Source organism: Pelodiscus sinensis, chromosome 2, assembly GCF_049634645.1.
Source record: "Pelodiscus sinensis isolate JC-2024 chromosome 2, ASM4963464v1, whole genome shotgun sequence".
Classification (NCBI taxonomy): domain Eukaryota; kingdom Metazoa; phylum Chordata; order Testudines; family Trionychidae; genus Pelodiscus; species Pelodiscus sinensis.
Window position 1 is genome coordinate 216884716 of NC_134712.1, and position 22849 is coordinate 216907564.

Sequence of the window (22849 nt, forward strand, 5' to 3'; positions counted from 1 at the left end):
CCCGTGGCCACTTTGTACACCAATCTCCCCTCTATCTGTGGTCTTATCTACTCCACATTTACTTTGCTCTGGTCCCCATGTTTAAGAAAGAGAAGCCCATGCATCAAGCGAGTGTATATTGATCCCTCCACCTGGATTTGCTAGGAACAGGCTGGGCTGGGATCAGCGCAGGAGAGAGGAAGGGGCTCTTTCTTATGGGCTTTTACAGCAGGAGATTTCCTGAACAGCCAGGAGCAGGAAGCCAAGGCACTCAGATCCTGGAGACCAAGTCTTCTCTTCCCCCTGATGGGAAATTACCCTCACCCTGTCCTGCTCCACTGTCCTCCATGGTAAAAGGTGCCCCTTCAGTGAGACTCCTCATAGGGCTCAGATCCCTCCCCATGGAAGCCCCCTGGACGAAAGCGCTGTTCCCACCTCCAAGTCCCTACCACCCAGAGGGAGACCCTGGATTGTCAGGAAGGTGCCCTCAAATTCCCTGAGATCCCTCTTCCAACTCCATAGCGCACCCCCCTGGAAGCCCTTCGGGGGTTGGCTTGGACTCCTCCACAGGCCCTGTTACAGGAAGTAGCAGCACTGTCCTGACCTTGTCCCTGGGGAGTGGCAGTCCCTTCCCTCCCCCAACAGCTGGATCCACCCTCTCCCAGCCTCCTCCTCAGCTCCCTCTCCCCTCGTCCCCAACCTAGAAGAGCTGCAATGAGTTCATGCTACTCTCCTATACCCACCACTTCCCATCCAGCTGCCTCTGGCTCTCCTCCTACTTCTGGGTCCCAGGCCCTACCTCTCTGCAACCCAGACAGGAAGCTGGTGGGAAGCAGCAAGGATGAGGGAGCAGAAAACACCCTACGGGCACTGCTGCCCAGACCTGGGAGCTGGGGCAGGAGGCAGCTGGGCAGTGGGAGCCAGAGTTGGGGCCCGGAGCTGGAGGCCAGCTGGGAGACCATGGTGCGCTCTGGGAAGGGACCAGGAGAACAACCTGACTAGGCTGGGACCACCGCCTACTGGAGCCTCTGGGGCCCTTCCCCCAACTCTGCCCAAGCCCAGCCCTGGCTTCGCTCCTGGAGGGGAGGAAATTGGCCAAGCCCCAATGGTGAAGGATTCCTGTCCTGTCTCAACCCATGCACACCGCTTCCCCTTCTCACTCTGCTGACACAATGCTGATTATGTCACTGTCATCCCGCAGGAAAAACCTTGTTTTCTGTTATTTCCATTCCAATTCATCGGATGAAATGGGTTTTACTCATGAAAGCTCATGGTGCTATATATTTTTGTTACTAGTCACGTTTAAAATTACAGACTAACACGGCTACCCCTCAGACTATTTTAGACCAGTAAAAGTTAACAATCATACAGAATAGCAGCTTTGGAACAAGTATATCTCGGATACTTTTTCTTTTCAACTATTAGTTCTGTAGGCCAGTCTAAATATTAGCATACTAGTATTTGGTGCAAAGTTATTAATTCATTCCCATACTGGATAATAAAGTTGTTTCAAATACTCAATAAGTACAAATGGGCAATTCAAAAGAGCTAAAAGTTGCTAAAAGTTTTATTAACAGTATTTCTGAGATGTCACTATAAGTACAGTAAAACTCCCACTGTCTGGCATCCAGTGGTCTGGCACTCCTGATAGTCTGGCACCAACTGGAACCCGGAAGTGCTCCGGCCAGCCGGACAATTGGAGCTGCTCTGCCCCCAGCTTCCCCAAGTCAGCCGCTGCTGAAACTGACCAGCGGCTGACTTGGGGAAGCTGGGGGCAGAGCAGCTGGGGTGCTGCCGGGTTGGTCCCGCAGCGCCACCTTCTCCCACGCTGCGCAGTTCCTCGTCAATACCCCACCCCTACCCCACCCCACCCCCTGATAATCCGGCACCCCCTGAGTCCTAAAGGTGCCAGATTATCGGAAGTTTACTGTAATGTTAGCTGCTCTTCATGTAGTCAGCAAGCCAGCACTAAATTCCATTAGAGAGAAGAATTCTGTTTTTATTTTTTTAAAGAACTTCTGAGTATATACTTAAGTCAACTAACATCCATTAGGCAGAAACATATTTTTTGATGTCACTTTTCTAAGCACTGTATAACAGACTGGTTGAGTGTACACTATATTTTACACTTACAGTTTGCAGATCTTCATATTTCTTCATGCAACATTCACAATATCCTTTCTTTTTCTTATCCTTTGGAGGAAGTTGAATTGGGCCTCTCCAGTCTTTGTCACTATTTGTTTTGTTTCTGTTAGGAAAAAAAAAGTTGAATGTAAAGCATCAGTTATCTGTCCTTATGAAGTTGGGCCATTAAACTTTCTGATTATAAAATGGTAAAAATATTAAGAAAACAAACATTTTAGAACATCAATCAAATCAGAATGAACAAAAATTCACTTCAGAGTACTGGACTAAGACTCAGGAAACTGGGGTTTTATTCCAGATTCTGGCACTGAACCGCTGGGTAACCTTGAACAATTCATTTTGCTCCCCTATGGCTCAGTTCCTCCATCTGTAGAGTGGGGACAATATTTACCTCCTTTCGTAAAGCATTTTCAGATCTACTGATGAAGAGTGCTAGAAAAGAATTAGATATGAACCAACATACAGCATAGAACATTAAGCTGATGTAGTTTAGAGACAAATGAAACATATCAGAAGTAGGGATGTAAGAGTTAACTGATTAACTGGTTAGCATGCATACCCGGCTGGGCCAGATAAGCTCCTCACCCAGGGCACAGTGCAGCAGGCCTGGCCTGGCTGGAGCAGCTCCTCTACTTGGGAACCCAGCCCTCCAGGGTTAATTGATTAAAATTTCGTTTAATCAGTTAACTTTTGTAATGGAAATTTACATCCTTAGACAGAAGCACTAGAGTCATTTAGCAATCAGGAGTATACAATTTACAACTGACAGACAGAATCAAGGCAACAATTAGAAAGTGTGACCTGAAATTTTATGTTATTCTATTCTAGAACCACCGCTGTGTAGCTCAGAATTATTGATGCACAAATACTCAAAACATTTCCTACCGTCACAAATCACAACAAATACAGTAACCTAAGTGCCTCACTTTCAATGAACAAAGTATAGAGCAGTGTTTCTCAACCTTTTTTTTTTTTTATCAAGTACCCCTTTTTCAAAACAAATAAATAAATATAAGTACTCCCAGTAACTACAGTTTTCAGATATACAATTTTTTTTCTACTGTTGCAACACATTTGTTTAAACAACTTAATCTTAGCCGGGCGAGCGATGAAATTTTTGGGTGTAAAAATAACAAAAATAATAAAACGCTGTAAAACTTAAAATAAATTTCAGTTGTGTTGACGTACACCCAGACTTCTCTCGAGTACCCCTAAGGGTACTGGTTGAGAAACACTATTATAAAGCCTTCCTTTTCCAGGCAAACTAATCCATAAACCAGCAAAAACCAGTCCCTGATGCCACTTGTTTCCTACCAGCATTCTGGAGCCCTTCTGGTCAGATTTCAAGCCACTATAAGAGACAGAGGCAGCAGTTATTCTAGTGAATGACCTCCTCCTGCTGAAGGCATCCATAATCAAAATACTGAACATATCCCTATGTCTGATTTCTGTTGATCAACTACTATTACTGTCTTGCTTTCAAGAAGTCGAAACTGTAAAATGCCCTATGCACATCTTATATTAAACCCCTAAGGGTTCTTTTCAGCAACTGTTCCTCTACTTTCTGAACCCTCAACTGTGGAGTCAGGATCAGTTCTCTACCCCACATTTTTCAATAGCTACATGAACATATTGGGAAGCATGTGTGACAAGAATGCTGCACCAGTAATATCAGTATGCCAATGGTAGCCAGCCCTATATCTTTTACATCAAACGAGCAGTACTATCTGGCTATCTAGCCAAAAATCAGCATCTTTCTATTGATTCAGACTTGGCCAAACTAATTCACACACATGACCTCTAGGGTTGATTACGATAACCCATTATATGAAAGAACAGAGTGACATGCCCTGAAAAAGCTTGTTCTGGTACAAAATGTAGCAATATAATAACATCAAACTATAGCTCCTTCAAGCTGGAAAGGGAGACACATCATTATTTCTAATTTAATATTAGTTAGCATGGGCCAAATAGAGTAAGAACTTGTCCACACATTCAGTGGTTCAGCCACATCACTACAGCATTTAGTGAAGATGCTACCTACATCAAGGGGAGAGCCTTTCCCATTGGAGTAGGTACTTCATCTGCCCAGCAGGCAGTAGCTATATTGACTGGAGAAATCCTTACTTTGAAATAATGCTGTCTACAATAGGGACTAGGCTGGTATAATTACACTGTTCAGACATGTGGATTTTCCACACCTCTGAGCAATGCTGTTATAATGACATAAGTTTCTAGTATACATCCAATCAAAATTGAGCAGAAGAGCGTAATTCCAGAGGTTTATAATACTTATCAGAGATACATCCCAATTCCTGAGTGAACAAAAAATGCATAGTTTTCTCTCTTGCTCTTTTTTTTTTTAATCACTTCACCTCTATACTTTTGCTAACCTAGATAGCAAGAGCTCTATCAGAAATCCTTACAATGCTCTGAAAATTTCTGCTATGTGGCATTTGCTTCATTTTTTACAAAACCATATACATAGCAATCAACTCAGCTAGAAGGCAGCAGAACAACTATGACAACATCAACAGAAATCTTCTAGCAGTGTACCCTCAAGAATAGTGTAAAGGACTGGGGCTGTACAGAAGCTATGATTTATTAAGACAATAAACTAGGGGGTGATGGCCCCTGCTCACTACACTCGCCAACTCCTCTCCCTGGTGGTAGGCAGCCCTGGCTCTTCCACCTCGCAGGTGAGGGCCACACCAAGGAGTGGCAGCCCTGACCTGCTTGCTCAGCTCTCTCCCCACAGCTGCTGGGCTCCTCTGGAGCCAGACCAGACCCAGCTCTCTCCCTCTGGCTACCGTGGGTTAGGCCAGGCTGAGACTGGCTCGGCTCTCTCATCCTGGCCACTGGGGTGTTGGGCTGAGGCCGAGGCTCTTCCCCCGTCCAGGGAGGATCCGAGGCCACCCCGGCCCCGGCTCTTCTCCCCCTTGTCCAGAGGCTGTCCCTGCTCTTGCCCCTATTATCCCTGCTTTTGCCCCCTTCCCCTCCCACACTGGCTCTGGCTCTATCCTCCTGCCCCTGATGCCGTCCCTTCTCTTGTCTCCACAGCTGCCAGGGAGGAGCCTGGGGCAAGGCTGGTTCAGCTCTCCTCCCAATGTAGGGAGTGTGTGAGGGAGATGGGGTACAGGGAGGAGATGCAGCTCCCACCCCCCCAAGATCACCAGAGGGGGAAGACCTTGGAGAGGGGGAGGCCCCCTGAATCACTGGGAAGGGGAGAGGCTGCACGGGTCTGAACACCGGGGAGGAGAAAAGCCACGCAGGTTCCAGGGCCACACGACTTGCAGCTTCGCACCCCCTCTGAGCACAGGGTAGGGGAGAGGCCACGCGGTCCCTGGGTCGTGTGGCTCGTGGCTTTGCCTCCCCCCCGCGGAGCACCAGGGATGGGGCTACTTCAGGGCATCCCCAGACCCTGCACGGAAGCCAAGCACTGTGGAAAGGGGAGGGTGGAGGCAGGACACAGAATGTCATCCTGCAAGAAAAGTGGTTGTTTTTTTTTAATATATAGAGAGATATAGCTGTCTATTTTGAGGATTTTTGATTATGCTCTTAATTTTACAACAGGTAGCAATAGTGGCAATATTTACATTTCAAACCAAAAGGACAAGGTGAGAAAGTTCTGCGAAACAGAAAAGAATTTTTAGAATGAAGCTGCCACCTCAGCTCACTATCTTTAAAATTCACTGCAGTGAATGCTATAACATCAGTTTTAGAAGTCAATGCGATAAAGCAGTTCCAGGCAACTAAACTACCAGTCGGAAGGCGTTCTGGGTCAGAATCAGAGCCTGATACTTCAGAAAGCGCCCCATTAGACACTTAATTAGATAAAAATCATACATGTAATGTGCCAAAAGGCATAACTTTGAACAGCAGTGCTCAAAATGCAGACTCAGTGCCAAATACAGCACATGACCACTTAAGTGCAAGGTAAGCACAAAGCTGATCAACTGCATATTCTTATTGCCCGTGTACTCATACAGAAAGTATTCAATGTTCACCTCTCAGGGAAGATACAGCTTCAAGCAATATTAGGATATGGAACATTGAAAATTAAGTTTACATGTAAATTTAGTGAATTCTGCAGCATCATACAGTTTTGGCACCATGAGTTGGGATGATAGTTTTAAACAAATTTAGTTAACCTTCAGCATTTTATTGGCAAGTGCCAAGTTAATAAGGTGAACAGCTCTGGAGCCAACATAATTCATTTCTTGCTGTACTTACTGGAGGGCAGCCAAAAGGAGGACAAAGGCAAGGTATCAGCAAGGGAAAGGAGGAAAGAGAAGAAATATCACAGCCTGCACTGACCCACAGCAATACATTTATGATGCCTGCATCTGTACATCCAAAAAAGGACACAAAGAAAGAATAAAGAAGGGAAAGACAAAAACTGACAAAATTACTGCTAGATTCACCAAATGAGACATTGGTATTGGTATAGAGACCCATGTAAGCTAATAATAAAGAGGATCCATTTTTTTAAGAGACCAAAAAAGGAATTTCCATTTTTTTCAACAAACCTTTGTTTAGACTGAGTTTGTTTTTGGCCACTAGCAATCTTCTTATCTACATCAAAAGGACTATAAGGTTTTGGAGCAGAATAGTTGAGAACAGGAAAGCTGGAAAATTGCAGATAAAATGGTCTGTAATGGCTGTAACAGAAAAGGAAATAGTTGTATTAGAATAATTAAACCCGAAATTCAGAAAATAAAACATCTATTTAGATCAAATTCAATATACCCTAGCATTCAGAACACTTTCCTCCAAATAGGCAAGATAGAGTGGTGCCAGAAAAGGGATATGTATCCCATCTATGACAGCACTGCAGCTCAGAAACTCCACTGCTTCAAATCCATCCACTACTTCCTGAACATTGAAAAGAGTTCCTGTCCTGTGCTGAGAGATATACTTACTGGCCTTGCACTCTTAGGCTACATCTAGACTATATCTCTCTGTCGACAGAGAGATGTAGATTAGGCACATTGAAATTGCTAATGAAGCTTCATTAGCATAAACATGGCCACCACTTTTTCTCAAAATGGAGTTTTTTTTAAAAAAGCGGCAGTCTAGATGTGATCTGTCGACAATATACCCTTTTTCGACCGATTCTGTATTCCTTAAAAAATGAGGTTTACAGGATGTTGAAAAAGGGTTTATTGTCGACAGACCTGCGTCTAGACTGACATTTTTTTTTGAAAAAACTCCATTTTGAAAAAAAAGCAGCGGCCATGTTTATGCTAATGAAGCACGGGATATTTAAATCCCTGCTTCATTACAATTTCGATGCTCCTAATCTACATCTCTCTGTTGACAGAGGGATGCAGTCTAGACGTGGCCTTAGGCTACATCTAGACTGCAGAGTTTTATTGGAAAAAGATGGGCAAATTGCAAACTGCAACATACACAGGGCCAAATTTGGAAAAACCTTCTCTTTCGGAACATCCCTTATTCTTCTCGCCAAGAGGAATGCAGGGATGCCGAAAGAACACACCAGCTTTTTCGGAAACTGTTCTGAAAAAGCAGACGCATTCTCTGGATGCAACAGAGCATTGCAGTCTAGACATAACCCATTTCTTTCCAATGTATTGTCATCTAAAGCTAAGTACATGTTTGATTTATATGGTTGCCATTTTGGTTGAATCCCCATTTTGAATTGGCAAAAGGACAACCTGGCCTCCATCTTGATGCCCCTTCTTCTTCAGGCTTTTGACGCCAAAACAGAGGAAAGGGTGGGAACATGGACAGTAAATCTGCCTAGCAACTGGAAAGCATATATGGAAACGTCTGTCTCTCTGACAGGGCTCTGCGTCTCTGGATGCTGTGCAAGCAGGTCATCCCAGTGTGGCACAGAGACCTTCCTCAGTGAGCCAGCCTTGCTGAGAGCTAGAGCCAGGGGAGATAACATCTTACATTCACACACAAACCACATAGAGAGTGTCCGCATATCACATGCAGGATGGCGTGAGACAGAAGACTGGGGGAAGTCCACTTACCTGTTCCAGAGGTTCCTGGAATCCAGTTCCTGACATTCCTGGATCCTCCCCTGTCATCCCCATGTCTACAGGAAATCGTATAGCCCTTCCTTATTGTCTTGTTCCCCTATTGTAAGGGTCTGGGCTCTGAGGCTCATCCCCTATGGTTACGTCTGTGCTAACATCCGAGCCATTATGGTTATATTGCAGAGAGTCCTAGTTTGTTTATTTGTGTTATCTAAAAAATATCTTGTTTTATCTAACCTACCTGTGTCTCAACTACACTAAACCCCAATGATACATGTGGAGGGAGTAGGATCCTGAAGACAGCCCATCTTCTGACCAGTAAAATCATAGATCTAACTGTTCTAGGCTAACAAATGGACCCCACCTGGCCAACTCTGAAATGACCAGCCAGTAATTGATAGCAATATGACTTTGCAAACTTCCAAAGAGAAACTGCCACTTGCTATTCCCCTAAGAAGCAAGGGGGAAAAATACACCTTACTCCTGCAACTTGAGGTGTCAGAATTCCCCTCATGATCAATAATTTCGTCACAAGGGGGACATTTGGGGGAATGAGAAGCCAAAGTTAAGGACATCTCTCCAGGGCCAAATTAACTCTTCTGAGGGCCTAGGGCTACTAGATTTTATGGGGCCTCACTAGGCTCGGAGTGTTTCTGGGCAGGAGAGGGCACTTACCTGGTGCAGCTCTTGGGATGAAGGTGCACAGATGGCGCCATACCACCCAGCACTTGCAGGCACCTCCCCCTTCTGCTCCCATGAGCTGTGTTTCCTGGCCAATGGGAGTGACGGGGTGGAGCCTGCAGGCCCCTTTACTAACTTCTCTGTGCTGCCACTGCAGCACGCAGAGCTACTTCCTTCTTCCCACCAGGCAGAGCTAACCACTCAGGGGCTTTATCACCGGCTTTCCACTGCTTCTTCCTGCAGCAGGGAGCTAGCACTTGCCCTCCAGCCACATGGCTGAGGGTGAGGAGAGTATGAATACCAGAGGCTGCCTGTCATTCATCATTTTGAACATTTCCTCTTCCTTACAATACTACCAGTTATAGTAATACTCGTCGAAATTCCACAAACAGAGAAGAATTGTGGATCCTCTATTAGCAATGTTTATTAGAATCATGCTGAGAATTGTAGGGTCCAAGGTCCTAACAGAGAGGTGGTAGCGACTGAAAGAAAGACAGGCAGGATTTGGGAAATTTTAAAAATGGTGCAAAAATTACAGAATGGAAAAAGTTGCACTGGGGAAACTTAACACCTAGTTCCCAGAAACCACTAGACAAATTGCTGGTATCCAACAAAATGTCCCATGAAGCTAGATGGTGGCACATGACAATGGGATAAACTCAGTTTACCTGGGATAGGTTATTTTTGATGCTACCACTTGTGGTGAAGATGCACAGTGTTAACACAACAGCTAGTGCACACTCTAGCAATATAAAAAAGTTGGTGAAGAAAATAATGTAACTTCTGTTGATCAAATTTTGTAGTGTAGATGCAGCCTGTCATGAATTATCATCACTAGTTCAGTTAATAAGTATGTGTCTCCAATCACAGTTGATTTTACCACAGCAGCCTCTTATCTGAAGTCAGCAAGTACAAGGATCAATAATCCAGTCAGACATCTAGAAAGACTGTCATCTGTTTTCAAATGATTGTTAATAGTATTACAGAGTAAAACAACCATCCAGAAACAATATTTACCAGCTTCTGTCTTCTACTTTCACAAATGGAGTTTTCAGTCGACCTGGTCAATACACACACACAAACAAAACAAAAAAAATCACAATATTTTCCCCAAATATTTGTCTACGAACTCATCATTACCATGAGATATTTTTGTACACTTTTCTCAAGCCAACAGCATTAAGAGTATGTCAAGGATGTTTCCTCAGACTATATACTTTTCAGCATTCAAAAAACAAGACAACATAGAAACCTCAACAAGTGTTAAAATACTTACTTTTTGATTTCTGAACACATTGCTTCCCCTAGTTAAAAGAAAAAAAAAGCGAATATTATTTCTATTGAACCTCAACATTCAGTGGAAGATTTCTAAAATAGTGTGTTTATGTTTATGTGAAATTATAATTAACTGATGTGAAAATTAGGCACATGAACATTCTGACAATCTACCAAGTTTATTTCTCAAATACAGGCAGTCCCCGGGTTACGTACAAGATAGGGACTGTAGGTTTGTTCTTAAGTTGAATCTGTATGTAAGTCGGAACTGGCGTCCAGATTCAGCCGCTGCTGAAACTGACCGCCAGTTCTGACTTACATACAGATTCAACTTAAGAACCCCAAGCTTCCCCAAGTCAGCTGCTGCTGAAACTGATCAGCGGCTGATTCCAGGAAGCCTGGGGCAGAGCAACTCTGCCTCGGGCTTCCTGTAGTCAGCGCTGGTCAGTTTCAGCAGCGGCTGACTTGGGGACGCCTGGGGCAGAGCAGCTGGGGTGCTGCTGGGTTGCTCCAGCAGCACTGCTCCTCCGCGCTACTGGACCAACCCAGCAGCACCCCATCTGCTCTGCCCCAGGCATCCTGATTCAGCCACTGCTGAAACTGACCAGCAGCGGCTGAATCAGGACCTGGGGCAGAGCAGCTGGGGTGCTGCCGGGTTGGTCCAGTAGTGCCCAGAGCAGCGCTGCAGGACCAATTGGCAGCACCCCAGCTGCTCTGCTCCAGGGTCCAAAACAAAAGCCTGGTCTGCTGGGGGGGAGGGGGGGGGGGGGGACGACACACACTAGCAGACCAGGGACACGGGGAGCAGAGCCCCGGGAACCGCCGCTGCTGCCGCTTCAGTCCGGGTGCCTGTGGGCTGCTGGGGACCGTCCCCAGCAGACCACAGGCACCGCGACTGAAGCGGCGGGTTCCCGCCCGGTGCCCCTGGTCTGCTGGAGACGGTCTCCAGCAGACCAGGGGCACCGGAGCAGCTTACGAACGGAGCTCTCTCGCCCCGGAGGTCGCAGGTAGCAATCCGCTACCTCGACCTCTGGGGCGAGAAAGCCCCGGACGTAAGTCGGGGACTGCCTGTACTGCCTGTACTGCAGCTATGCAAAATTCTGCTACTCACGAGTGATTTTTTTAACAAATGAATAAAATGTCAGTCTTTTGATTTTCAGTCTAACTGCAAATCAAGGCTGTACTACAGGAAATATTTTCAAATTTCAAAATATTAGTTCATCTATTGGTTAAAAACCAAGTACTCAGAATCCCTAACTGCTACACCCAGGAAATTCAGTCAAAGTCTGCAAATGACTCAAAAAAGTTGATTGTACTGCTTTCCAAAGGAGCATGTACGGTATTATCTGGTATTTACATATTACCGATCAGGTGGACTAGGCATCCTTAAAAATTCACTGCCTTAATTAAAAAAATAAAGCTAACCAGTCAAACAACAATAGCATAAAGAGAGTCAGGTAGATCAGAAACTGGAGGGAGCGGGACAATAAACATTTATGTCCTGATTCCCCACCAGATTTGGAATTGCTTGAAGGCATTGTACTTCAGTGAGAAGATGGGAACCAGGAGACCTTTCCTATGCAATCTAGACAGAGCAGGCCAAATTTTTCTATGTATTGTTATCATTTTGATCTACACCTCGGGCACATGTGGCCCTCAAGTCTGCTCATCCAGCTCTGGAAAGATCACCCCAATGCAACTATTATACTGGCATAAAAGTAGAAGTTCATACACATCCATAGGAAGGAAAAGACGACCATGGTTGGAATACCATGAAGGCATGACAATATCTCAATTTTCTGGCTTGTGGGGTCCCTAGTAAGCAAAGTAAATTAGAGCAATCCCCAGTCTACTGTAGCTTGGTGTAGAGGCTGTGGCCCTTTCAGAAAAAGATAGCTACCTATTACATAATTCGTGTTCTTCGAGATGTGTTGCTCATGTCTATTCCATACTTGGTGTGCGTACTCAACACATGCACGATATTTTCCCCTCAGCAGTATCCATAGGGGAACGGTTCTGGCGACCCCTGGAGTGGAGCCTCATGGCACAGTATAAAAGGCCATGCGTGCTCTCCACACCCTCAGTTCCTTCTTGACGGAAACACCAACTCTGGGAAAGATCATGGGTCTTTTCTGGCCTTTCCCTTATAGGAAGTGGCTTTAAATCACGTGACCACTGTAGGCTGGTTTAGTTTAGTTATGACCTGTCCCAAGTCAAAATCCCCAGGCATTAAACCATGTGCCTAAACTACTAAGGGATAACTAATAACTATGAACTATAACTTCCTTTTTATAGGAAAAAAGGCCATTAGGCAGAATGACTAACAACGCTAGCACTAGGCAGAACTTTCCAGCACTGTCACTGACAGCAGGAAGGAACTTGGGGAGTAAAGGGGAGAGCACACAGCACCTCTTATAATGTGCTACTAGAGGAGTCACCAGAGCCATACCCCTGCTGAGGGAAAAAACTTCCAGCACTAGTGCATATGGTGAACACACTTACATAACGTGGAATGGACATTAGCAATTATTCAAAGAAGAACTTTCTGCTATTGTCTCCTAGACGTATTTTTTCAGAACAACAAAATTATGGAGATTAAAGATATTATTAGAAAGATTAAGGGTATTAAAATCTTTAAAAATGATGCTCAAATATTTAGTAAGCATTTCCCTTCTGATTTTTAAACTGAGTTGATTAAAAAAAATACTGAGGGCCCCTACAACATACCAGTTATCAGAAAATATATAAACTCATGAAAAAGATTGTATTTAAATAAAATCAACCAGCATCTTGGAATGAACTATTTAATGTGTTTTTTGTCATTGCTAAAAGTTATTTTACTAAGTTAGAAAGAACTCACCTCATCTTTGATAGAAACACTTGCTTTCTTGATCAGATAGAGCTCCTTTTTCTTTTGTTCAAGGTAATTTTTAATCTCTTTAAAAAAAAAAGAAGAGAATTTTATATTTAGCCAACCTGCTTTTTTGTGTACTTGAAGTTATTTGTTTTAATAATACTTTTTAAAGCAAAACATCTTGTCAGTGATTTAATTAAAATGAATTTCACACCTGTTGATTTAAAGTTTATAAAACAAATATATTTACCATCAATATGAAGTATTTTCACTCCCCAGCTCAAGGCATTGGATAGTATACTACCTGAAGGGATTAATTCCTGCAAAAAGTAAGCTTTATTAATATTTAAAATATTTAATAAAAGCAACACATTTAAAGGTCTGATGTAAAGCAGATCATAAGAAAAGCTGAGTGATTCCTGGTAAAAGATATTGCCTCAATTGCCTTCGCAATCTCCATGTCACAATACCTTTCCATCCATAAGATACCGAGCTTCCATAAAGCCCATATTGCTCACATTCTTACTAGGGATGTTAAGGACTAGTTAGTAGACTGACTATCCAATAAGCAAATGCTTATAGGATAGCTGACAGGATAGTTGACTAGTCGCTTACCTCCCCTTGCAGCCGCTATCAGATAGAGGCAGCAGGGGGAGTAGGGGGGACCCAGCCCTTGGCTGAGCTGCCCCTTTGAAATGCCACTGTGGCGTTTCAAAGGGGCAGCACCGCACAGCTGATCCCAAGCTCAGTGTGGCACTGCCCCTCTGAAATGCCACCACAGCATTTCAAAGCAGCAGCATCGCGTGGAGCCCAGGGTCAGCTGTGCTGCACTGCCCCTTTGAAATGCCATGGTGCCGTTTCAAAGGGGCAGCACTGCATGGAGTCCGGGGTCAGCTGGGAAGTGCTGCCCCTGTGAAATGCTGCTGCGGTGTTTCAATGGGGCAGTACTACACTATATACTAAATTGAACAGTAGATGCAAAAATGCACTGACTACTCGATTAGTCTATTACACGATACTTAACATCCTTAATTCTTACATGATTTGTCAACTGGGAATCCTGAAACTGCTGTATTTATTTATATACAGTAAAACTCCGATGTCCGGCACTCCTGATGGTCCAGCACCATCAGGAACCCGGAAGAGCTCCGGGAAGTCGGACCATTGGAGCTTCTCTGCCCCCAGCTTCCCGGATTCAGCCGCTGCTAAAACTGACCAGCGGCTGAATCTGGGAAGCCGGGGGCAGAGCAGCTCTGCCCCCCGCTTCCTGGAATCAGCCCCTGATCAGTTTCAGCAGCGGCTGACTTGGGGACGCCTGGGGCAGAGCAGCTGGGGTGCTGCCGAGTTGGTCTGGTAGCGCCGCTCCTCGGTGCTGTGGGACCAACCCGGCAGCCCCCGAGCTGCTCTGCCCCAGGCGTCCTGATTCAGCCGCTGCTGAAACTGACCAGTGGCTGACTCCAGGAAGCCCGGGGCAAAGCAGCTCTGCCTTGGACTTCCTGGAGTCAGCCGCTGGTCAGTTTCAGCAGCGGCTGACTTGGGGACACCTGGGGCAGAGCAGCTGGGGTGCTGCCGGGTTGGTCCAGTAGCGCCAAGGAGCAGCGCTGCCGGACCAACCCAGCAGCACCCCAGCTGCTCTGCCCCAGTCGTCCCCAAGAGCAGCTGAGGTGCTGCCGGGTTGGTCTCACCGCGCCAAGGGTCGGTGCTACCAGACGAACTCGCAGCACCCCAGCTGCTCTGCTGCAAGCGTCCCCAATTCAGCCGCTGCTGAAACTGACCAGCAGCGGCTGAATCAGGGATGCCTCGGGCAGAGCCAGACTATCAGAATGGGGGGCTATGAGGGGTCTGGGGCCAGACCCCTCATAGCCCCCCCCCCTTCTGATAGTCCGGCATATCTGATAATTTGGCACCCCCTGGGTCCTAAAGGTGCCGGATTATCGGAACTTTACTGTATTTATTTTGTTTTTCTTGTACATGTATCAAATTCTAGGTGTATTAACTACAGGAAATGCACAGACCTTGAAAAATTATTAGTATTAATCATAATCCTTTAAAAGCAGATCTTTTCTCTACTTCCTGAAATCTCCAAGAAATAATTGGAAAAAAAGATCAGTTTTGCAACAAGTTCTGAAAGTAGTTTGTTGCTGAGAAGCAGTACAGCACATCTGGCTGTACTTCCCATCAGTGTATTTTCTTTAGATCACTACTCTACTTCTGCAGATGTTCACCACTATTCAGAATAGTGAGAGAGTAATATTCTTTACTAAATATAAATTAAAGGACTACTCAGCTTACCTGTTCTTTGATAGCTTTTTCAACTAAAGATTTTCCTCTACTCATACGTACCTAAATTAAGAGAAACATTGTGTAGTGTGTATGTAGCACATTCATACTCATTTCAAATACTGAAATATAGGGTGCATTATGTTAAAAAGTTGCTTTTTGTACAAACTGAAGTTAAATATTGTGTCAACTACCTCTATTAAACCAACAAAATACTGTATAACCACCACATGTTAATCTGCATTATTTAACCATTTTTCATCAAATTTCATACATCAAATGCCTAAAATCAGCATCATGTTTTGCAGAGTGCTGTTGGGATCTATACAGCTGAAAGCTCAGTATTCTCACTGTTAATAGTTTACAATAATGTAAGACAACCCCCATGAGTGTAACTAGCTATCGTATTTTAGCGAATATACCCCGTGGTTTTGCTATTTGAGTAAAAAAAAAAAACCCGTATACCCAGCAGGAGAAAGTCCGTGGATAACGGTAGTACAAAGCACCTGAAATAACCTGTTAATGAGCTGCAGCTGATGATGGTAATGCAGAGCACCTGTAATCAACTGTTTATGAGCCGCAGCTGATAACGCCGAGCAGTAAGGGGTATATAACCCCTTTGAACAACACCGCTTTTCCATTCATTTGTTCCTTCATTGGTTTTAACTTGTATTTTAGACTTTTAAACTTTAAACCTTTACACTTTTTAAACTTTTTAAAGCTTTTAGAAATGCCTAAGCGCAAATCATACACTCAAATGTCACTGAAGCCGATCTCACCTTGGCTATGGATTTTATGAATGTTTTTAAAGACAGTGACTATGACAAGAGTTTTGATGGTTTTGAGAACTCAGACGCTGAGGAGGAGGATGCTGGCACTGACTGTAGAGATCAGAGTGAATGAGAATGTGAAGACTTTTTTTAAAATTGTTTTTCTTCTTTTACTAGTTACACAGTAAAGTAATGAATTTTAACATAACTGTCTCTATTATTAAATTAAAATATGCTGCTTTCCTCAAGGAAGAGTATTATCTTCCTTTCAGTAAAAAAAAACCCTTTATACCCTACACACGAGCATAGCCTGCGGGAGCGAGGGGTGGTGGTGGTATTGTGGGGTTTGTAAAAACGAATATTCGCTAAACTACGGAATATGTTACTAAAGAACAAAATTGTGGTATAGCACCACTTCAACTGCCTGGGTGAAATTCTAGAGAAGGTAGTGCCATATCAGACCTGTAATGGCAAGGTTTGAAATCACTTTATGGACACCTGTATATTTTAATTTCCAAACACTTTAAGTCACCCCTAGGTAGCGGGAAGGGGACACATAACAAAGAATGAACTGCATGTTAGAGATCTAAGCATGTTAAATATCAGTTAATTGAATAGTCAAGTAACCTCATGAATTCTTATCAGTTAGTGGATTATTCTATAGACCCCGAGGTGGGGGCGGCAGCCAGTGCGCTCAGGTCTCACTCCCAAGAAGACCCCTGCCAAGTAGGAGCTAATCCGCAAGGGGAGCCAATTTAAAAATCAATCCCCCGTGTGGACTGGCTGCCTGTTGCCCTGCATTGCTGCCTCTGATAAAGAGGCAGCAGCGCGGGATGGCAGCAGCCGCCATCTAGGGAGTGGGCTGAGCTCCCAGACCTGACATGAGCCAGAACTGAGCTGGGCTGCCTGCCCCCAATATGCTTTAGATGCAGAGCTGCAACGAGGATAGGTCCCGGACCCATCGCACATCAGGTCTGAGCCAGGCTGCTGGTCAGCCTGCTAAAATATTTACTGGCAAGTGTGTGTGTGGGGGGTAGGGGGGAGAATACGTGTATTTTATAGCATTAACCCATAAGCTTTTGCTTATAGGTGTTAATCAACTACACTTTTACATCCCTATAGAGATCAAAGATAATTTAGAAAATCCTGAGTTTATGGAGCCAGTCAAGTTTAATATAGTCTTTCCCTAAGCTTCCAGTATTGCTAACTGCAAAAAAAAAAAAAAAAAACACATCATGATTATCAATATGCAATTGCCTGATAAGGGATGTGTTTCAATAAATATTCAATTAATTATGATATTCAGCCATGGGCATAAGAAATTTCAAATACTTATTAGAAACTAAACACCAGAGAAAGTGATCTCTCTGGCACTTGTAGGATCACCTGTTGTGCAGCCACCTTTTTTTCCTGAGCTTTTCATGACAGCTAAGGAAGATTCTGACAAGTCCCACTCCTACACTGTCCTTTCCCACTGCAACTCTAGCTCCTACTCTCCTACTGCATGACATTTTTAGTAATGAACAGAGACTTAGGAAGATAGGGATGCCGGATAATATGTTACACATACAAGATTAAGTGGTACCATCTACAGAAAATAGCTGTATTAGAAAGTACTGCCAACTGGCCTATGCATCTTAACTACAGTAGACTTTTCTGGACTGAATTTGTTGAAAAATTCAGTCTCATTTGATACAAACTATCTTTGAATTTGATAGGAATTTCCCAAACAGCTTCAGACAAAAACAGAGCAAGGCTTTGGAGCAGGGATTTAAACTTGGATCTCCTACCACACAGGAGAAGTGCTTATACCACGATGATAGAGTCCTTCTCTCTGGCCTACTGACTATACAAGTATTTTATAAAAATGGAGCAATTCCAACAGCAGACAGCGAGAAAGAACCCCAGCAATCTACCTAATAGCCTAGAATTTAGAGTACTGTTCCAAAACATGAAAGACCCAAGTTCAAATTCCTTCTCCACTTCATATGAGGGGAATTGAACCCAGGTCTCCCCCATTCAAGAAAAGTTCAGGTAACTACTGGTTTAAACATTTTGAGTTAGGTCCCTCCTTACAGTTTATTTACTTCTATGTGAAAATGGGACCAGAAACAAAATTATTAGTTTTGGGTCAAATAAAATTTTTTATTCAATATGAAATAGAAATGTTGTCAACTTTTTTAATTCAGTGATATTTTCTGAAATTTTAGGATTTTGTTCAAGCTAATTTCTTTTTCTGATTTTTCACAGCTGGAAGCAGCCAGAAAACAGTTTTTTACTCACCCAAGTCATAATCCCACTAAACAAGCAAAAAACATCTGACCATTGAAAACAGAGAGGTTTACAATAGTTGACTTGTGCATTTATTTCCTAGATGCCAATATTGCTACAAAAATATTCTACTAGTGATAAGATAGTGAAAGTGAGTTGACTATTTCACACAAAATCTTTCTTCTAGCAAAAGGATGTAAAAAAAAGGCTCTACATATGTAGCTGTAATTTGTGGGTTTCTAAAGAATGTTGGCAATGAGAGTTTCTCTTGCTATTAAAAAAAAAAAAAAAAGCTTTTCCTGAGCGACAACAGTTACGGCAGCATGTCACTCTGCATCTCACATAAAAGTTTTCATTCTGCTGCCCCTCAGCCATGCGGCTTCCGAGACCAAAGACACCCAGGGATCCCTTCCCCCCTGTCCAGGGTGAGCGGCCCTAGGCTGGTGGGCCTCAGCAATGCCAAGGAGAAGTGCTCCTTCAGCAAGCAGCTTTTCCGGGGGGATCAGTATCAGCCCGTTTGTTCAGTGGCTTCATGATCCAGGTGCTCAAGATCCTCTCCACGCTGTCACACTACATTACTGAGCCCGAGGCAGTACAGAATCTGCTGCCCCCCTGTACCTGCTCCCACCAGAGGTGGCCCACGGCCTGTTAGCTGCTTCCAGGTGCAGCCGCCACAGAGCCCCAAGCCACAGCCACCGCCCAAGGCAGTAGAGTTGGGGCAGGAGCTGGTGTCCGGGCTCATCCCGCTGTGGAGGGTGCAAGGGGGGGAGAGGGAGGGGAAGGAGGGAAAAATAGGGTTACCAGATGGTTTTAAAAAATTACTGGACACATTTGATCTCAGATGGGGCGGGGGCGAGGAACCAGCTGGGAGGGAGTCGGGGGTAGCAGGGCTGGCCAGGGGAGATGGGGGCGGAACCAGCCAGTGGGAAGCAGGACTGGCCAGGAGTGGGGACCAGGGCTGGCTGGCTGGAGATCGGGAGGGGATTGGGGGGAACCGGCCGGTGGGGAGCGGGGCTGGCCGGGGAAGGCGGGGGAACTGGCCAGCAGAGAGCAGGGCTGGCCTGGGTGCACGCAGATCCCGGAATTCTGCCCACGGTCCCGGCAGCATGAGCATGTTCACCAGCAAGGCAGTACGCAACAACATACATTAAACTTCCGATAATCCGGCACCGTTAGGACCCAGGGGGTGCCGGATTATCAGATATGTTGGACTATAGGAAGGGGGGGCTATGAGGGGTCTGGGGTGGAGTGGGGGGGGAATGCACCCCTCAGTGCTGTGGGACCAACCCGACAGCACCCCAGCTGCTCTGCCTCTGACTTTCCCAAGTCAGCCAGTGCTGAAACTGACCAGCAGCTGACTCCGGGAAGCCTGGGGCACAGTACGCTCTGCCCCGGGCTTCCAGAGTCAGCCGTTGGTCAGTTTCATCAGCGGTTGACTTGGAGAAGTCTGAGGCAGAGCAGCTGGAGTGCTGCCAGGTTGGTCCCACAGCGCCAAGGGTCGACGTTACAGGACCAACCCGTCAGCACCCCAGCTACTTTGCCCCCGGCTTCCCCGAGTCAGCCGCTGGTCAGTTTCAGCAGTGGCTGAATGGGGAAGCTGGGGGCAGAGCAGCTGCCCGGAGTACTTCTGGGTTCCAGATGGTGCCGGACCATCAGGAGTGCTGGACCATTGGATGCCGGACCACTGGAGTTTTACTGTACTGATACTCATGATGATAATAACAATTTAATTAGAAAATATTGGACATTTATATGTCCAGTATCTTCTCAATTTGTTTCCTGGACAGAAAGCTCATATACCGGACTGACCGGTTCAAAACCGGACACCTGGCAACACTAGGGAGAAAGCCCTGAGCCTCACTGCATGGGGAAGATGTCCTTCCTCCTCCCTCGCATGTTTGAAGCACTAGTACTGGCTTCCCACTGTGGGGGTCGGGAAGGCAGAGAAAGCCCTGAGCCTCCCTGTGCGGGGAAGAAGCGCTCCCTCTCCCAGGCTGAGGGAACAGCAATGCTCTGTCTGGAGCCTTTCCCTGTGCTCCCATTGACCAGAATCCGGCTAATAGGAGCAGTGGGAAGATGAGTCCAGTACCAGCACAGGGCCTGAAAAAAAGTAAGTGCCTCCCACCCCTTCTTGCCAAGCCCCGGCTGCCCCCCAAACTGCCTCACCTTCTCACTGAGGCCCCATCCCCCCAGCCTGCTCCTGCCCCCTCTCGCCTGACCAGACACCCTGTCCCCAGCCAGTTCCTGCCCAGCCCCCTTATATACCTCAAGCCCCGTCACTCACCTCCCTGTTGAGACCCTGCCCGCCCCCCCAGCCCACTCCTTTCCCCTGCCCCCAGCCTGCTCACTGGCAGCTCTGTCCCACACACTGAACCCTTCATTTTTGGCCCCACTCCAGAGCCTAGGGGATCAACAAAATCCACTAATCGTGGAACCCCAGGAGAGTTAATCTGACGTGAGGCCTTGAACGTCAGTCCTTCCCCCGCCATGGGTCTGGAGCACCAGGGGAGTGAGGTGTATAGTTGAGGGCTACATCAGTGAGGCTTGGGGTTTTTTTTTCCCCTTCTTACTTGTGTAGTCCCTGATTTTTCTGTGGATGAATGGCCCCTGACCCAAAAAAGGTTCCCCACCCCTGCCATTAATAAAGATAATGTTGAAACCTTTTTGTGTAGGACATAATATTGTACTTTATTTAAAAATGAAGCTTGGCCAACAAGGCCCCAATCGGGGCCAAGCCACCATCTGTCCGTAGCATCCTGTCCCCAGCCCCGATCCTGGGGCAGACCCTGTGGTCCAGCCCGCATCTGGCCGCAGATATGGCTGGAAGCGGCCCCCCTCCTGGTAGGAGAGGGCACGATCTGCAGCAGACAGAAGGGGGTTGGCGAGCATAGTGACCAGGAGTTGCAGCCTCCTAGTCACTATTTAAACATAGTTTGGCCACCCTATGCTAGAGAACAGTTTTCAAAAATTTGGTTTAAATGTAGTTGGCTTCACTATAGAAAGAGCTAATGTTTGGAGGGAACACTCCATCTTATGAAGGTTATATCACACTTAACTAACACAGTTTGAAACCATTTAAAACCAACAATGTTTGTTATGTTGAACCATGTCATTCTCAGCCCCACATTTTACACAGCATTTAGAAAACAAAATAAGGGAAGATCATATGAGCAGGTGGAGTAGGATGTACTTGATTTGCAAGATTTTTGCAAAGAAACTTACTGTATCCACCCTCTTAAATGAATTTCCATCATGTCGATCTCTTCTGCTACTGGGATGAGGTGAACTATTTCCGCCAGTATGTGCAGAGCCTGGGCTTGGGACGGGAGAAATTTGTCCAAGAACCTGAGCAAATTTTGCTTCCTTTTTATTAGAAATCAGATAGCTGATATCTTTGCTAAGAAATCCCTCCACTCTCTAAATTTAAAAGAAAAAATGAGTAATTATCAAAATTATATGCTCTTTGATGTACTTAATGAACCAAGAAGCAATATTCAAATACATTTTATAAACTTCAGTTTAGATAATGCTGCATTAACAATAGTGAAATCAATGGTTAGTATTACCTATAATTAAAGGCGATGACCCTTTGCATTATAGAACACTGTTTCAGTTGCTTATAACTTTGACAAACTTTAACCACTCAGGCTGAAAATTTACCAACTGCTCATTTCAAGCTGAATTTTCTCAAAACAATCCTGCAATTTCAAAGAATTAGGCTAGAGGGGGAAAAAAAAAGGACAGGTCTACACTACAAGGACAGGTTTATCTAAGCTACACAATTTGAGTTCTATCAATAGAGTAACTCAATAGAGTAGCTTAGACCTATTTACTAGAGGGTCTACACTGTGAGGGGTCAACAAAAAACCTCTCCTGTTGTATCCTCTTATTCAACCTGTTCTGCTGGAGTACTGGAATCAACAGGAGAGTGATCAGTGGTCGATTTAGTGGGTCTTTACTAGACGTGTTAAATTGACTGCTGGTGGATCAATTGCTGTACTGTCAATCCACCTCATAGAAGAGACAACCCCTAAGTTTTGCCAATGTAACTTTTTCTCCAACTAGTTCTAGCACCCTCTTGCTTTGAAACAGGGACTTGAAAGTTAGCTAAGGTGACATTTGTGTCTGGTATCTGTATTTTGTCATCCCCATGAAAATCTGCTCAAATTACCTACATTATAAAACTTAACAGATCTGCCTTCAGATCAGGGTTTGAATACTATGCAGCAGCTTATGCTTGTAGCCACCCATTGAACAATAAGGATAAAACAAATTATTGAGTTGCTGCTCATTTGATAAGAACCATTTATTTTGTTCAATGATGCATTGGCCCTGTACAAAAAATATAATCATATAATTAAAGACTATCATAATGCATGTGTGCAAACAGGCTAAATTAAGTTAGCATATGCAACATTATTTATTGAATTTCCTAATGCTAGAGTGCTTTAAATTGTAGCCTTAATATCTTCTTTCAGTGTAGGATGTTTGTACATAACTATAAAATAAAACTAGTACAATTTATAAATCTACTTGTATTGTTTTCTGAATAGAAGAATTCAGATTACTACAAAATGAGGTTACAG

The 22849-nt window shown here is 44.8% G+C and overlaps 1 protein-coding gene across 2 annotated transcripts in view; it reads right to left on the reverse strand.

The window, feature by feature from the left end:
* The window catches only part of DBF4 (DBF4-CDC7 kinase regulatory subunit), a 50931-nt gene that overhangs the window by 16549 nt on the left and 11533 nt on the right, over positions 1 to 22849 (reverse strand). For both annotated transcript variants that reach the window (XM_006119478.4, XM_075922425.1), the window contains 8 exons: positions 21486 to 21680; positions 15235 to 15285; positions 13193 to 13262; positions 12949 to 13025; positions 10090 to 10117; positions 9831 to 9873; positions 6654 to 6785; positions 2113 to 2227 (listed from right to left, as the gene is read on the reverse strand). In XM_006119478.4, coding sequence (XP_006119540.2) covers positions 2113 to 2227; positions 6654 to 6785; positions 9831 to 9873; positions 10090 to 10117; positions 12949 to 13025; positions 13193 to 13262; positions 15235 to 15285; positions 21486 to 21680 — 711 coding nt within the window. The remainder of the gene's footprint in view (positions 1 to 2112; positions 2228 to 6653; positions 6786 to 9830; positions 9874 to 10089; positions 10118 to 12948; positions 13026 to 13192; positions 13263 to 15234; positions 15286 to 21485; positions 21681 to 22849) is intronic.